The sequence below is a fragment of the Gobio gobio genome (assembly GCF_949357685.1).
Source record: "Gobio gobio genome assembly, chromosome: 18".
Classification (NCBI taxonomy): Eukaryota; Metazoa; Chordata; class Actinopteri; order Cypriniformes; family Gobionidae; genus Gobio; species Gobio gobio.
The window spans coordinates 40,214,969-40,233,394 of NC_137111.1; the positions used below are offsets into that span (position 1 = coordinate 40,214,969).

The 18,426-nt window shown below is 37.6% G+C and overlaps 1 protein-coding gene across 2 annotated transcripts in view; it reads left to right on the forward strand.

Annotated features, from left to right (window-relative positions):
• The first annotated feature begins 816 nt into the window (after window positions 1-816).
• ninl (ninein-like) overlaps window positions 817-18,426 on the forward strand; it is a 42,425-nt gene continuing 24,815 nt past the window's right edge. For both annotated transcript variants that reach the window (XM_079843394.1, XM_079843395.1), the window contains exons 1-4: window positions 817-1,077; window positions 2,704-2,915; window positions 2,992-3,088; window positions 5,747-5,940. In XM_079843394.1, the coding sequence (XP_079699520.1) occupies window positions 2,733-2,915; window positions 2,992-3,088; window positions 5,747-5,940 (474 nt within the window). In that variant the 5' untranslated portion in view covers window positions 817-1,077; window positions 2,704-2,732. The remainder of the gene's footprint in view (window positions 1,078-2,703; window positions 2,916-2,991; window positions 3,089-5,746; window positions 5,941-18,426) is intronic.

The window sequence follows — 18,426 nt, forward strand, 5'->3', positions numbered from 1 at the left end:
AGAGCACTAGTAATCCAGATTTGGTCATTTGAAAAGGTGTGTATCTGGATCAGGGTGATCCAATCCAATTTTACTTTGAAAAACTGGCACAAAAGTAAAATTGATTACCTGATCCTGGATAGCAAAACATTGGATTTCCAAATTCAGATCATTCTGATCAAGATTAAACTTTGAACAACTAGGCCCTGGATTCAAATTAAAGGGATAGTTCACACAAAAATGAAAATTCATCAATTTGTTCCGAACCTGTATGAATTTATTTGTTCTGCTGAACACAAAATAAGATATTTTGAAGAATTTCTGTATGTTTTCCCATATGGAAGTCAACTGTTCATTTCCCCATATTGTTCAAAATATTTTCTTTCGTGTTCGGAAAAAATAAATTCCTACAGGTTTGGAACAACTTGAGGGTGAACATTGAGGATTTTTGGCTGAACTATCCCTTTGAGCTATCCAAAACATTGCATATTTCTGCCAACCGGTGGCGCTCTAATAAAACCATGTGTTCGTGCCGTGGACCCTCAAAGTCCTAGAATTAAATGACCTGTGAAGATAAGAGACTATTGTAAACAAATGTTTCTTATTTTATGTAAACGTGCATTTTATAAATTAATCTACCCACTTAAAGTAACTTTTAAAAACAAAAGCATTAAGGAATAACTAAGTGTTCAACTTTATTTCCGTTAACAGAAGACACAATAATGCGACACAGTCATGCAGTGCCAAAGTTAGTCTCTGGGGGATTGGATTCAGTTCGGGGTCGTGTATGTATGACCCCTCGTCCCATTGGAGTCCACCGCCTGACCAGCAGGGGCTGCAGAATGGAGCATCTCTGAAGGAGCATTGGTACCTCCCCGCCCGCACTAACGGCGGATGAGCGCGGGTGTCTGTCCGGCAACAGCCGTCCTCTGCCCTGGACGCTTTTCTCGGATGCTTTACTTATGTCTATTTTAAAGAACAACGCATCTCTCCGTCTTTGGTCGTTCACTTTATGACCACATGTTTTAAGACGAAACTGCGACTGATGCTGGAAATAAAGTGACTTTACGGGAACGTAGTCGGTGTGAGTTTACAACGGTAAGATGGTTTGAATTTCACCGATGTCACATTAACGCATTTTTTCGGTAACTTTGGACTTTGTAAGTGGATGGATGTATAAGAAGCAAGAATATTTTCCTTTAGTTTTTACATTAGTCTTGTCCTCGTTCCCATGGTGAATGTATACCAAACCCGCGTGCTGCATTGTGGGATACTTGCAGGCTTCAGTTGTATAGGATTAATTAAGTCAAATGCTGTTCATTTTTGTCTGTTTTATGTTTTTTTAACTGATATAATCATTTTTGTGTGTGAATTGTGAAAATTTGATGTGGAATTAGGATCTAAAAACCCAATTTTGATTTGACTATCGTGGGTGTTTATGATTCTGAAGGGGTGACCATTCAGTCAGTGCCATAGTGGATTCAGTGTCTTAAAGTAACTTTCTTAAAGTAGGAGATATTTTAAGTCTAAGTGTTACTTTGCTTTGGCCTCTACTGTTATTTTAAGTCACTTGAGACTACTGATAAATAACCTCTCACTGGCTAAAACACTAAAAGTGTTTGTCACTGTGGAGTGCTTTAGTTGGATTGCCAGTTACACAAAGGCATTCTTTACAAAATAAAAGACACCTTAAAGGGTTAGTTCACCCAAAAAGGAAAAATATCCCATAATTTACTCACCTTCAAGCCATCCTAGGTGTATGTGACTTTCTTTTTCCAGCCAAGCCGAGTTATATATAAAAAAATATCCTGGCTCTTTCAAGCTTTATAATGGGAGTGAATAGTAGGCTACCTTAGATTTTGAAGCCCAAAATAGTGCATCATAAAAGTAATCCATGCAGCTTCAGGGGGTTAATAAAGGTCTTCTGAAGCGAAGCGATGAGTTTTTGTTAGAAAAATATCCATATTTATAACTTTTTAAACTATAATCACTGGTTTCCGGTAACAGGATATTTTCTAATATAACTCCAATTGTGTTTGTCTGAAAGAAGAATGTCATATACACATAGGATGGCTTGAGGATGAGTAAATTATGGGATAATTTTCATTTTTGGATGAACTATCCCTTTAAATCAATTAGACCAACAGGATAACAGATGAAACAATGAAATGGTGTAACAAAAAAAAGACAACGTGTTTTATTTGGTAAAGTATAATTATAATGAAATAAAAAAGTAAAGGTGACAGTGAAATATTAACACTAAGGATCTTTTCTTTAATTTCTTTCACACCTTTCCAAAAATTCTTGACTTCTTCACACTTCTCTATGCATTGATGATATAATCGTAATCGTAAGCAAGTGTCAGACTTTTTCCTTATATTTATGCAATGCAACTGGAGTTATATAAATCCGCATCAACCACTTATATTGTAGCAGTTTTTAGGGTAAAGCTGAATTTTAAGCAGCCTGTTACACCACTTCAAAAGAACATCTTTTGTCAAATCCTACTGTACCCAAACGTTTGGTAGTGTGGTTGTGTGTGTGTGTAGAATATATTTCTTTGTGCCTAAATTGACAAATGCATTGATGATCAATGAAGTTCAATAAATTAAATCAATTACTCTCTATATAGGATAGAGAGTGGTACACATACGTCAGGCTGCAGTAATGAGGAATTGACTACTAGCCTTGTTTATCACTTTTAATTCTACATTCATGTCACAGACTTTTCTGGCTGTGCAGTATGTGGTGGGATGGATGAGGAGGAGCAGAACCGCTATGTGGCCCAGTTGAAGGCTGAGTTTGACAGCTGTGACACCACCGGGACAGGTTACCTCGACAAAGAGGAGCTTACTGCTTTATGCCGCAAGCTGAGCTTAGATGCCCATCTCCCCTTGCTGCTGGACACTCTGCTGGGACCACAACATTATGCCAGGGTAAGACGTTCCCCACGATCATCCCAGTGTCTCTAATCCCAACACAGTATTATGTTAAAATAATCTCTTTTTACAGGTGAATTTTGAGGAGTTTAAAGAAGGCTTTGTGGCTGTGCTGTCAAGGTCTTTGGACTTCAGTACGTCAGAGGAGGAGAGCAGCTATCTTGAGCCAGGTACTCGAGTGGAAAGTGACCCTTATATACCGCCACGGTTATCGAAGCTTCCAGGCCTGTGTTTATCTTCATGATTTGTTTGTATTAGTCGGTCTAGACCTTGTGGACTCAAGGTTTATTGATGGTACATGATGTGTAGTCTCACATAGCCAGACCTTCAGACTGACGGCAGAAGGTCTGGACTCTTTAGCAGCTTTCATTGGTCGAGGACCATGTAACGCAACCAATCACAGTTCTTTTTGTTCCAGCTCATGTTTAGTGGCGTGAAAATGTAAAGTAGATGTCCCTGCAATTACAGACCAGCGTGCATCTATAAATCATTCATTCAAGAACGTTGTGCAAGTTTACTGAAACAATGGAGCCGCAAACTTCACATACTTTTGAAATTCCAGTGTTTAGTTGATCCTGGTAATCCATTGTCACAGTTGTAAACATGACAGCGTTCTTCTTCCACGAGGGGGTTTGGCGTCACGGCATTTGTTTCCAGGCAGACCGTTAAAAAACGTAACACACGTCTCAAGAACATCCTGTAGAATTCAACCAATCAGATGACGACTTAGAAACTCCTGAAGTGTTTTCAGACAAGTGTGCCATATGCATCAGACGTTCAGCCAACGGTCCGTGGGCGTGACTTCTGAGGCTGAGACTACATGATGTGTAGTTGATATAATATCTGTACTCCGAGGAATTGAAGGGTCATGGTTGTTGTCCAGCTAAATGCTCAGTTGTATTTGTTATTGTATATCCTGGTATACTTATGATTCATTACATTCAAAAGCTGTAAGTTGTAAGATGTTTTTGATAGGGATGCAGAATATATCGACCATCAGAATCAGTATCGGCCAATATATGTTAATTTTTAATGTTATCCGTTCGAAAAGAAGATTTGACTGATATCTTAAAGCAGATAAATAATGGATTATTTCCTTCAGCTGAGGCACTTTTGAATTACTTGAAATATGATTAGAATTTTTTTTGGTAATGAAAGTTGGCCATAGGAGTGTAAAATTATTTTAAAAACTTATACGGGTTCAAACTAGGCTACTGTACTTTTTTTGTTCGACTTATGTTGAAGTGCTTGCTTGGGACATGGCTTTTAATGGTGAGACTTTTGTTTTTGTAATCAGGCTTTCAAAAAGTTTGGATTTAGATTTATTAGCCAATATATCGGCTTTCAAATATAAGAATGTTTTCTTATGCTCAACAAGGCTGCATTTATTTGACCAAAATTACAGTAATAAAACAGTGTATTGTTAATTTTGATTACAATTTAAAGTAACGGCTTTCTATTATTTGAATGTATTTTAAAATGTAATTTCTTCCTGTCATGGTAAAGCTGAATTTTCAGCATCATTACTCCAGTCTTCTATCCTGAATGCCAGCTGAACTTAGCGCCACCCACAACATTTGAGGTCGTGAAGGTCATATTCTGACTAGAATCTGAGTCTTCAGTCACATGATCCTTCAGAAATCATTCTAGTATGCTGATTTGATGCTCAAGAAACATTTCTGATTATTATCAATGTTAAAAACAGTGGTACTGCTTAATATTTTTGTGGACACTGATACATTTTAAGGATTCTTTGAAGAATAGAATGAAAAAAGAACAGTATTTATTTGAAATATAAATCTTTTGTAACAATATAAAAGTCTTTACTGTCACTTGTGATCAATTTAATGCATCCTTGCTGAATAAAAGAAAAAAACCTTACTGACACTAAACTTTTGAATGGTAGTTTATATTTAGGGTATTGGGGTTTATGTAAACAATTTAAAAAAAGCCATGCAAATCCCAGAAATTCTTAGATCAATATATGGCATATTGGCCTTAGAAAGTATTTTGATACTTGAGACACACTTCCTCCATCCACTACAAATGACCACTGGTTAGAAGCAAACATGTTTAAGAAACAAAAATCATGTGTTTAAAGAAAATTGAGGTTAGATGTGAGAAAATCTCTAGCATTATTTGTTTGGAAATCCCACTTGGTTTGAAATTCAAAGACATTCATACATTTTTAAGTGTGGCTTTCTTATACTAATATTAATTTTGGGGGCACTAAAAAATTGAACACAAATATAGAAAGAGAGGAAGAGAAAGCAATCATTATTTCAAGTTTAGGTAATATTTTGTGTCGTTTTTGTCTTTTTAAAACGACTTACGGATTAAAGACATTGTTTAAGAAAACAAAATTATTATTGACATTCACGATAATACCACATAATACCTTGAGGTACCTGCCTATTGATTGCTATGGCCCCTTTCACTGGAGACGTAATATGTTATACAGATGCTGAAACTGTTTGTGCAGGTCTTCTTTAAGCCAAAGCTAGAATAACATTTGCCTTTTTTCATAGATGCATTAGGGAGACTGGTACATTAATGCTTGTTGTGAAATCTCAGAGCTTAATGCTGAAATTATCTTTGAAAATGGTAAAACCTGTGATGAGAAACAGATGTTGGAAAGGTTTCTTTTAGGTTTTCATTTCCTTTCAAGCTTATTTTTCATTTTATGAGAAAGGTCATGACAAATGAACAAATGATGTGAGATGACCTACTATTACTTCTACCACTATTTTGTTTCTTAGTTTTGACTGCTTCTGACATACTTTCATTATCTGTTGCTCTAAACTAAGCATCATTTCCTATTCTTCTAGCAGTCCCAGAGGAGGTGAAGCCTAAATATGTGAATGGAACCAAGCGGTACGGGCGGCGATCAAGGCCAGACAAGACTGACGTAGAGCTCACAGCAGACTCAGAAGATTCACTAGCATTTGGGACTGACAAAGTGGAAATAAACGGTGTAAGGAGAGCCAAGCTCAGACGCTCCACCTCACTGGAGAGTGTCGAGGTAAAATACATGATACCTACACTACCGTTCAAAAGTTTGGGATCAGTATCATTTTTTTGGGGTTACGTTTTTTTTGAAGGTGATATAGTTACATTGTACTTACTCAGATAAGTAGTATTAATTAACTACACGTACTTACTATAGAGTTATGGTTAGGGTTTGGTTTAGGGTTATTTGCAATTATGCATAATTTACTGTTAGTACTATAGTAAGTACCAGGGGCGTAGGCAGAATTTTATTTTTGGTCGGGCCTGGGCAAAAGTGAGCGGGCACTTTCATGTGGGGCGGGGGTGAATATTGTGCAGTGGTGGGGGCATACATGTGCCATCCGCAAATTACGCCTATGCTTTCAGGTAAAATAACAGACGGACTCAATATTCAGGTCATTTCAATCTTATTTTATTTGATCCTACTGAAAAAACAAATCGTAGAACACACCTTGTAAAACTACCACGTCTCAGTCACGAACTTGCCCTGTTAGTGTCACTGTCAACATAAACCAAAACTATAGCTGCAACCTGTCCACATACAAAACATGAGCAGCGGTTACAACACACATTAGACACTTTATTTCCACTTTTCGAATATTTTCTTCATTTTTATTGAAAATAAATGCCTTTCCGATCTGATATGTGATGGGAAAAAGAAGTAGAGGGAGTTCGGCAAACGGCGGATTCGAACCTCAAATTGCGTCAAAACTTGATACTACTGACAGTTTCTGAAGGTGTGTTACCGGGTTTACAGAATGAACCTGCGCTTTGAATTGAAGTCTTACTGTTACTTGCGGGCTGATGGATGGGTTCTCTGCTGCGGCAATGCAAATTTTTAAAAGTCCTTTTTATAGAATTTTGCATCGCTGCTGTTTATCTATCACATAACTGCAAATTATAGGCTAAGTGAATAGATAAACACACTTCATGAACTCACAGGCGCGAGCTGCGCGACATACATGAAACCCAGCCTGACACCTAATTGCCTAACACAGCTGTCAATCAAACTCATTAAGCATTATGCAAAAACCATTGACTGTAAAAAAAACTCAATTTATTTAGTTTACTATTTGAGATTTTATAATAATTTTGTAATTACGTTAAAATAATTTAAATAACTGTTATTTAACAAATATTATTTTTGCATAATAAACTGGGTGGGCCTACTCATCATAGTGAGCCTACTCATCGCTGGCTACGCCCCTGGTAAGTACATGTAGTAACGTGTAACTATGTCACCTTAAATAAAGTGTTACCTTTTTTTAAAAAAAGGAAAAAAAGAATACTTTTACAGCAAAGGTGCAATATTTACAAATTGCAAAGATGCAAATTAAACAAAAGACATTTATAATGTTACAAAATACTTTTATTTCAAATATATGCTAATCTTTTTTTGAATGTTTTACTCATTAAAGAATCCTGTAAAGAATGTATCATGGTTTTCCCAAAACTATTAAGCAGCACTTCTATTTTCAGCATTGATAATAATAAGAAATGTTTCTTGAGCAGCAATTCAGCATATTATGCATCATTTCTGAAGGATCATGTGACACTGAAGACTGGTGTAATGATGCTGAAAATTCAGCATTGCACACATGAATAAATTGCATTTTGAAATGTTTTTAAATAGTTTAAAAACAGAGTAACAGTATTTTGAACAATTAAATGTAGCTTTGGTGAGACATTAGAGACAAATACAGTAAAAAATCTTGCTGACCCCAAATGGTAGTGTATATTAACTTTATCTCAATTTATATTCCCACGAATAATCGAGAGCATGTAATTAAAATCTAATTTGCATAACACTCAAATGTAGATTCAAGTGAAAATAGGCGAGTCGTCCTGGGACTGTTTGCAAATAGATGTTGTTAAATATAAACAATGCAATGCCCTTGAGGTGTCGTATTGTTAGTCAATTGAAATACCTGAATCAGTTTGATTCTAGTGAATGGATCTGGGCTGACCTGCTTTTCACAGACAGGAAGTGCGGCGGTGTGGAATGTGCAAGTGCTGGCCCATAGTGCAGCCCCCACCTTCACCAGACTTTAGTGTTACTTTTGGCTCAGGATCAAAACATGGTCCATTTCACATTCTCTTTTTTTCCCCTCAAAGAGCAGGAGCTCTCATAAAAGGGTTTTGTTGTTTCTGCTGTGTCTGTACTTTTTCTTCTGGAGTCATTTTACTTGTGCATAACAGTGCCAGACTGGAGAGCCAGTGCAAATGCAAACCTGTGCTGCTGGAACTCTCGTTCCATGTGTTTCATTTTTAAAGAGTTATTTTTGGATCCATTTTGGTTTGGTACTAGAAACAATGACACTTTCTTGCTCATGCAAGCCACATGTCCCTTCACTTAAAGGGCACCTATTATGCAAAATCCACTTTTACATGATGTTTGAACATAAATGTGTGTTGACAGTGTGTGTAAACAACCACCCTATAACGATAAAAATCCACCCAGTATTTTTTTTTTAATCCTCAAAAATCATAAGCAGTTTTTCAGAACAAGCTGTTCTCAGATTCTCTGCAGTGTGACATCACACTGCAAAGCCCCGCCCGCAAGGTTTGACTGACACTGCCATTTTAACATAGACCCGCCCTGTGTGACCTGTATGCAATCTGCCATGCACAGGAGAGATGTATATGCTATGCCCTGTTCTAAAGATGGGGCGGGGATATGCAGCTCATTTACATTTAAAGCGGTACACACCAAAACATCGCTTTTTATAGACAGGCCTCAAAATGACATTTTCAATAATAAATTATCTGTGGGGTATTTTGTGCTGAAAGCAGACACAGACAAATTTTGGGGACACCCGAGACCAATATGACATCTTGTAAAAAGGGGCATAATAGGTGCCCCTTAAAGGGATAGTTCACCCAAAAATGAAAACTCTGTCATTGTTTACTCTCAAGTTGTTCCGAACTTGTATGAATTTCATTGTTCTGCTGAACACAAAAGAAGATATTTTGAAGAATGTGGGTAACCAAAGAGTTGATGAGTCCCATTGACTTCCGTAGTATAGGGGGAAAAAATACTATGTTAATTGGGTCCATAAACTGTTTGGTTTCTTTATAGTTTTTTTTGTTTCTTTATAGTTACTTAATAGTTTTAAAAATGGATATTTGTATTACAAAACCCCATCGATTCACTTCAGAAGGCCTTTATTGGATGGATGCACTTTTTTGAGCTTCAAACTCAATGGACCCCGTCCCTGCCAAGCTTGGAAGCCTCAGGATATTTATTAATATAACTCCAATTGTGTTCATCAGAAAGAATAAAGTAATTTACACCTAGTGAGTAAATCATGGGGTAATTTTATTTTTTAAAGTGAACTACTCCTCTAAGTGAGTCAAAAGATGCTCTTAAGTTCAACCAATTGTATTTATTATAATTTTCAACGATAATACATTTTCATTTGGGGTGTGCCATATCATACCGTCCATGATAACACTAGTATACATTTTTACATGATAAAAAAGTGTAATCTCGCAATATCAAAGATATAGCGACACAATGACGAATGGCGCATTTACGTTCCCTAACGCGCAAAACAACAACATCTGTCTGAGAGTAAGAGCAGCATGTCAGCCTCCGATGACGATTTAGTACCTAAAAAGGGAGCTACTTGGTTACAAGAGGTCATTCCTCTTGACAACTGACAAAACATTGAGAACTAAAAGCTGTTATTGATGTTTGCAGCACAATATTTGACCGGAAGGGTCAAATTGACGGTTATTTTCATCAGTTACAGTTCGTAAGGTCCAGCATTCTGCCCGCTTTGAATCAGACACAGAGATAAAGTAGTGCATAAGATTACATTTATTTGAATTAAATATTGAGAGAGAGATTCGTACCTGCCTGACTATTTTATTGCTAAAAGTCACAGGGCGGCGTTGATAACAAGTTTCTGTGCTCCTGAATGCGTGATCTCCACTCTCTGTATGGGAGTGACGTAGGCCAGTGTGTGTGCGCATCAATGAAAACAGCGCATTGATATAGAACAGTGATTCATCTGACTTGGAACTACATGTACCTGTAGCCTGGCTCCGCCCTCCTATGTACTTCCGCTCAATTTTAATTTTCCTTTAGTACTCCGTGGCTGAATCTGAAATCGCCCCCTAAACCCTTATTCTCTATTCCCTACATTAGTCCACTAATACAGTTCACTTGAAGGAGTGAATGAAGTCAGACAGCCATTGTTTGTACATCGGCTATACACTTGTTATTGCCTATGGCAGATCCAGAGTGGCTCTGGGCAGATCCAATAGTTTTAAACTTCAACAGAGTACACACCTTCAAGGAAGTAAACGCTTGTCAATAGAGAGTGTCCAGACTCTCTGTACAAATGAAATGTACAAGAGTCTGTAAGGACCAGGCTAATGTACCTGTGCATTAAACAATTTTATTGTACACCTTCCAGCCAATCAAAGTCGGATATTCAGACAGACCATGGCATAAATTACTTTAGTTATTGTTCAATTAAAATGTTAATGAGTCATGTTATACTTTCACTTAAGATTTCCATTGAAAACACTGCCAACTTGTACCAAGGCTACTTTTTTACTTTGCTTACATTTGACTCATGCTGTGTGACTGTGTCACTACTATTGCACTATAATGCTGCTGCTGCCACCTTATGACATTAGATTTACACTAAAGTATTCTGTCATCAATGACAGTAGCTCATTGGAAAAGGATGGAAAATGCCTTTCATTTTGTCTGCACTAATAAATGCTGCTGCCTACCAGCTGCAATCACCAATACAACTTTGTTCAATATTTGTTTTCTCTATATCGTCGTAAATATCATTGCAAAGATTCTTGAAATATTGTGATATCATTTTGAGGCTATATCGCCCACCCCTAATTTTCATTTAATTCAAAATAACATGCAAATTAAGTGTCCGAAAACTACATTCAGTTCACACTTTAGTATATTATTTTAAAGTGTATGGTTTTACCTAATTAGTATTTTTTTGTTAAAAGTATTCTAAAGTGTACTTATTCACACCGTAGCATTTGAATAGCAATGTGGTACAACTGCTCAGATCATCTTAATTAGATAAAAATCGTGTCTAAAGCTGTTATTTGGGTTGAGACTTCTTGAGAGAGTAGGTCGCAGTCTGAGTTGAACAATCAAGTGCTTTAGCCAAGAATGAAAGCATGCTGGTCCATCAGTACAGTTTATGTTGGCAGCCGCCAGCATTTGGTGTTTATGAACCAGCCAGCCAGGCTCCATTTGGTCCAGGACGTTTTAGTGCCTGTGTGTGTGCTCGACATGGTGTGTTTTACGTGTCGAATGTGTTCAACCAGGATTAGAGGTCTTGGTCTGGGAGGAGCTCAGGGTGTAGAGCATCAGCTGTGGTCAGAAGGCCTGATAATGTGAAGTACAACAAGGAAAGGGTTTGGCTATAATTTGGCATGGCGCTTCCTCTAACTGCGCCTCTCATTTTAGAAACGCATACTTGCATACCAGAGCCCTCCCTCGTTCTCTTACTCTCTCTCTCTCTCTCTCTCTCTCTCTCTCTCTCTCTCTATGTCTCTCCACTCTGTTCTCCTTTTCTTCTCCCTCTCTTTTTTTCATAACAGTGTTTGAAATATTTAGACCTTTTATGTAACCCAGTACATGCTATTTCGATGAATGGAGATTACATGCTCCCTAAATCGACTCTCTGCACTAGTGATTCTGTGTTGTTCTGCAGCAGGAGGATCCAACATACCATGTTTCGATAAGTAATCTGATGAACATGAGCACATTTATGTGTAATCTGATGAGCACAGTTTAAATATTATGTAAGGTTTCACAAGGGTGTCTGTGAAGTTTTAAACATCTTAAAAACACTTGTTTGTATTTGAAGGCTGTAAAAAGTACCTTTAGGGTGGGTTCACTTCACACGTGGCATGTTTGCCTCGATTAAAACGAACCCTGGTGCGATTGCTCTGTTAATGCGGTTCATTTGAATAAGTGTGAACGCTGCCATCAGAACCCTGGTGAAAAGATGGATCTCGATCAGCTTCCAAACAAAGTCTGGTGTGGTTTCAATGAAATATGAACGCAACACTGACCAAAGACATGTAAACGAACAAAAAACAGGACATGATGTCACAAGATGTGACCCTGAAAAGGACAGAATGCTCATGCACACCTGTTTTTCTTGTCATAGTTGCCCATCACAGTTCGGTAAAGGCATCAGAACCGTGTCTCCTCGCAGCAGATCTTTGTTTGTGTGTGTATGTGTGACAGAGGGATTCCTGCCACTGTTTTGACTCCTTTATACATTTTATAATCTCTTCATGAGTTCTCAGCTGGCCAAAATAATAAATAATACCATCATATGTAGGCTACACACATACAACGAGTGCATTTAGCCCAGTACACAGCATTGTTTTCGGAAAGTTCGGTGAATATATGGAATAAAAGTCGACCAATCAGGTTGTGAAGTATCCCAATGCCTTTAGGTTCGGTATCTTTAGGTTCGGCGTTAAAATGCCAATGTCAACCTTAAGCTGACCAGGACTAAATGTTGTTGTTTTTTTTGTCCCCACCAAATGAACCAAGCAAACCGAACAACAAGTGTTAAAGGCCCCCTAAAATCAAAACGTAAGTGTTTTAGTTTTTAATATGAATATGTTAGACTTAAGGTTATGAATAAGCTAGTGTGTTCCAAAACAATAACAACATTCGCATTTAGGAGATATAAGCATTCAAAACTTACAGTCTCACACTTCTGCTAAAATGGATCACGGCTTTTTATGACATTACCGCAAACTTCAACTTCTCTTCACATCTTCTGTCCAATCAAATGCTCTCTAAAATCTGAAGCGTCCCGCACCCTAAATAGACGCTGAAGCTGTGGCTGAAATTGGTCACTTGTTGACTTGGGAAGGATTCAGACAGTGTAAATATGCTTTCAGTTGAGGTTTCACATTAGTTTCACGTTCACCGCAGCGCGCGCACACACACACAGTCTGCTCCGGTCCAGAGACACGATAGTACAGAGCGGATCACATGCATGAGTCAATCGGACCCATTTGAATTCTGCACAGAATGCTGTATTTTAAAGCGATATGCAGGAGATTATGATGAGAAACGGTTAGCGTAAGCGATTAGGAGGAAACTGCGGCTTTACCAAGCTGAAAGGCTCTAGTCAAACTGTGATATAAATGAAACACTATTGGCTGTTTTAAAAAAGGGGAGGAGCTGCTTGAAATGTCCTGTCCTGTCTTCCTGTTTCAGGGAAAATTACGTCAACACATTGAATAATGCTGCACATTTCAAGGCACTTCAGTGGGCTTTTAATCTACTTTGCAACAGTTGTTGATCAAAAAATGTAATACCTTATTTAGCTTAAAAAAATGCTAAAGATGATTTGCCACAAAGATGACACAATCAGAGAAATTTTCATGCATTTATATGTAGATGTCACTTCCGAAACTTTGCAGCATGTAATTGGCTGTGACTTAGCAGCATGAAAAACGAAACTTTTATCAAATGGAAATATATAGCCTCAAAAGCACGCTCACTTTATAATCACTAAAAAGCCGTCACTTGTCTCAGGTTATTGATCTCACGACGTTCCATTATAATCAATGAATCTGTCTACACTGCACAATGAATCTCGAACTCAGCACTGAACAAAAACTCTGTGAGTTTATTTACTAAATTAAACACCGATTGGCCATTGCGTTCAAAAGATCAACAAACATGTCTGTGATTGGCTACATTGCTTACCGCTGCAAAAACATTTTGTAAATGGAAACATTTGACATTCTCCAGAGCGTAAACACAAATACGCACTTGAGCGTTTGCCAAATCTGTTTCGCCAATATGATATTATTACAGCATCACTATCAACTATGCGTACCTTTGAGCACCCCCATAGATCTGAAGCAACTTAAAGGGATAGTTCACCCAAAAATGAAAATAAGCCCATAATTTACTCACCCTCAAGTCATCCGAGGTGTATATGAGTTATATTACAAAAGTCCAGGCTAATTCAAGCATTAGAATTGGATTAATAGTTGCCATAAAAAGTGCATCTGTCCGTCAAATATCGCTCCACGAGGCTCCAGGGTGTTAATAAAGGCCTTCTGAAGCAAATCGACCCGTTTGTGTAAGAAAAATATCCATATTTAAAACTTTATCATGTAAACTTTCGGCCGACCGCCTTCCCTGTTCAATATATGGAAATATTGTTGAAAGTTCCCCTGCCGATCGAAACACGTAACGCGACCGGGTCCGCTCGTCATGACGTCACGTACGCATCTTGAGTTTCACTTTCAACATTCAACACTTTTCCACGGAAGGCGGAGGCCGAAAGTTTAAATATGGTTATTTTTCTTACACAAACGCATCGATTCGCTTCAGAAGGCTTTTATTAACCCCCGAAGCCGCGTGGAGGACGTTATTTGACGGACAGATGCACTTTTTATGGTCTTCAAATACAGAGCAACTATAAATCCAATTCTAATGCTTGGATTAGACTGGACTTTTGTAATATAACTCTGATTATATTCGTCCGAAAGAAGAATGTCATATACACCTCGAATGACTTGAGGGTGAGTAAATTATGGGCTAATTTTCATTTTAGGATGAACTATCCCTTTAAATGCACAATATTTTTGCAATACAGATTCACAGGCCTCAGCTCAGATTCCTGTCCATATGTCCTTTTACAACATTTATGTGAGCAACAGCACTGCTTGTTAATGTAAATAATTCAGCTGGCAGTGATGAATATTGCACACAAACCTTGTCATGCCACATAAATTATTCAGTTTTGATTACGTCATAGCCTAAAATACAACACATTTGTATTTTCTTCAGGCAGAAGCTGAGAAACATGATTGATAATTGTAATCAAGAATGATCACATTTTTTCAGATTGTTTGGGAGTTTTTGTGCACCTCAATTAGAGAGTAGCCTTTGCTGAAAGACCTCCATATCTCAATGCTTATCTTAGTGAACACATGGTATGAGGGATTGTTTGCGCATGAACGATGACCTAAGGACAGAATGTGTGATGTTCTTCACTTCATTTCTTAGCGGAGATCAATGAAGTGGCTTTTTCTTTACTGTTGACTGAGAGAGAGAGAGATAATACAAGACTTTCCGCTCTCTGCCTTCCCACTGAAAAAAAGCTTATGTGAACAGTTATGTAATGTTGTTTAAAATGTAATGCTGATGGTAATTGATTGTGGCTTGTCCCATAGTCAGCTAGGTTTATTCTTTTGTTGCTGGAAGCTGAACTGTGTAGTGTTTCGATCAGTGTATTCTGTCCTTTATGTCTCCTGCATTTGACCATTGCCATACATTGATCAAACCACAGTTATTTTACAGGTCAGTGACTGTCTGCATCAAACTGTAATCTACCACTAGATGGCAATAGCACACAAATTAATTAACGTATGCACATCCTGCATTCTCTGTATAAAAGTTTACTTTTGACCATTTGTGCAGTATGCATATGTATAATGTGCACAGTATAGAATACTTGACTTACTACTGTACTACATTTACCACAATGCACAGTATACAACAGTGCACACTGCACTGAATACACTATGCAATAATTCAATGTGCTCAACCTGACCTTCCACTTTCAGTGACGAACTGCAAGTGACATCACCATTGTTTTTAACATCTGGGAAACTTGTATCTCCGAGTCAGGCATTCTTTAATACAACATGTCACACAAGTCAGGAAAAATTACACAGAAGTAGCCTAAACAAAACAGATTAATTATATTGTGTACAATAAACCGAAATAATTAACTACATCTGAATGCAAGATGATGAAAATGAATCCTTCCTGTCACCTATTTATACATGGTATCACAACTAAATATTTGTGTTACATGAAGTGTGTGAAAGTTAAATGATTAACTTATTGTGTATCAGCTGTTCTGTACATAACACCTTTAAAGTAATTGAAATACAGCATGTAAAATGATAATAACTTGCCAATTAATTCGTTATATTTCAGAATATGCTCACTGATCTTTATATATATATTATAGATGATTTAATGTAACTCTATATGTATCTATACATTGTTGTAATGAAGTCAACTTACAGCAACCAAACATTTTGTTACATAATACATACAGTTGTGCATTCTATTTGATTAAAATAGTATGCAGCATTCAGTGTGTACTGGGCAGTATCCAGTTAGCAAACGACCTTTACAATTACACATTTACAAATTTTAGGATTTCACTTCATTCATCTTTTGTCATCTGATTTTAAAGCGCTCTCAGTGTTGGAACTGTTGCATAACTCAATCCGACTCCAAACCATCTCTTATGTAAGCTCTTTTACATCATTACAGAAAGATTTAGCTGGCTTTATATGAGCAAGGTTTAAGCTGTTTAGTATATTGCAGTGTTTCTATACTGATGTGAACGCATTACTTCAGCGCTTGTATCCTCAGTCTGCTAGTTGTTCCCGTCCAGCGTTGCAGAAATAATGACTGCTGGGATGGAATGCCTTATGATGATTGTATTGTGTTCCTTGTGATCACTGAACCATACTAATTCATTCAGCTACACTTTCTCCATGCGCTTATTCAACAATACTTCAGTTAACAGTCAAAACCTCAAGTCAAGAAGGTATGCTTCTTTAATTATGGCCTTTGTGATCATAAGTTTACAATTGAGATGGTCAGAGTAGCATACTATTATAATACATAGTATTTAGTACGTATAATGTGCACAGTATGTATGGAATACTTGTAAGATGGCACCTTAAACACTCCTACAAGTCTACACACACTTTCACAACGTAACAACGCTTTGATGGTCAGGAAGAAGTCTGCTGCGCAGCTCGCTTCAGTGCGGGCTTGGCAAAAGTGGGAACATATCAACCGCAAAGGGGGCACTCATAAGCACCCAAACACACCTGAACCAGCTAATCAAGGGCTGAATGAAATCGCATACTTCCTTACTATATAGTAGGTGAAAAACAGTATGTGACAAAATAAGTATGTCCGAACACAGTATTCATAAAAGAGTAGGCAGAAAGTACCCGGATGACCTACTAGTTCCAGCAAGATTCTGACGTGTGCGTACGATGGGCACTTTACTATCCCATGAGGCCATGGAAGAGGTTTTATGAATAGCAGTGAAGCGACGTAACTGACGCTGGTAGGTCACGTGATAATGACAGCATGGCGAATGTAGTATGTCCAGGTTACATTCATGCTACACACATGCATACTATATAGAACATACTTTTTTTATAGGTCGTGAAGTAATTACTTATTCAAAATAATAAAGTATGCGATTTCGGACGCAGCCAAGCTCTTCAGGATCGCTTGAAAATCACAAGCTGAAGCAGGTTGGATATAAACACTGCAGAGCAAGAGGCCTCCAGGAGCAGGGTTGAAGACCTCTGCCCTACGGTCTCATGGTCTTCACGATCACACACACGTGGTGGCCATTGTTAGTCCACAAGACCATAAGTGAAGCGTATGAAGGGTGTTATTTGAGACAGGGCCCTACTATGTTGCCAAAAAAGTGCAGTATACAACATAACACACAGTATTCTATTTAACACGATTACTGTGTAAACATCATGCATTTATTCAAGGAAAAAACACTCAGTGGTTTAACAGTAAATTTCCTTGAATGTTAAAATGAATTAGACCAAAATAAATTAGATCAACTACAGTAGTGAACATCCTGGCAGGGAGTCAGTTTGGACTTTTATGGAGGCTTGAAAGCGCACAGGAACAGAATGCGGCACAATAATCATTATCTCTCTATTGTCTTGTTTTTATATTGGAAGAAATCATAATTGAAAATAAAATTTATAAATCACCCAGCTCTAGTGACAAATTAGCCAAGAATAATATTAGCCTCAGTTAAAACTTTGTATTGATCATTATTTGACCAAACATTTTTACTTGAAAATGGATTAAAACCATGGCAAAATAACAATTTTTGACATAACTGGCACACACTGAAATAGACATAAATGGATGAGATCACATGACAAAAGCAGTGAGGCGTTTGAAACCATTATAGACCTCATTTGAAAAATTATTTTTAATACTATTTACATACTATTTAAAGGGTAACTAAACCCTAAACAAACTTTTTTTAGTTAATGATCTGCAAGACTGGGGCTTTATTAGTGCTGTTCATTGATTCGAGTAAATGTTTTGACATTTGGGTATAAAGTGTTTTAATTCTACAATATATGGTGTAAAAACGTCTGAGTGCTATTGGACGTTGTAGGTCAGTGTGACATATGATGGTTCGTCCAACGGCTCACTATCCGCGCCCCTGGCACGAGCTCACCACGCCCTAAGAAATGTTTTCCCCAATCACATGAGGAGAACAGCTTCACTCCAGTAGGAACTCTCATCTTACATGAAGTAGAAACATTATGAATGAAACTCACTTGACACTTGCTATCAACATTCTAATGAAGAAAATATGTTTAATAATGCAGTTGTCAGTACACGCCAGGCTTCTCTTGCGATATTTTGTAC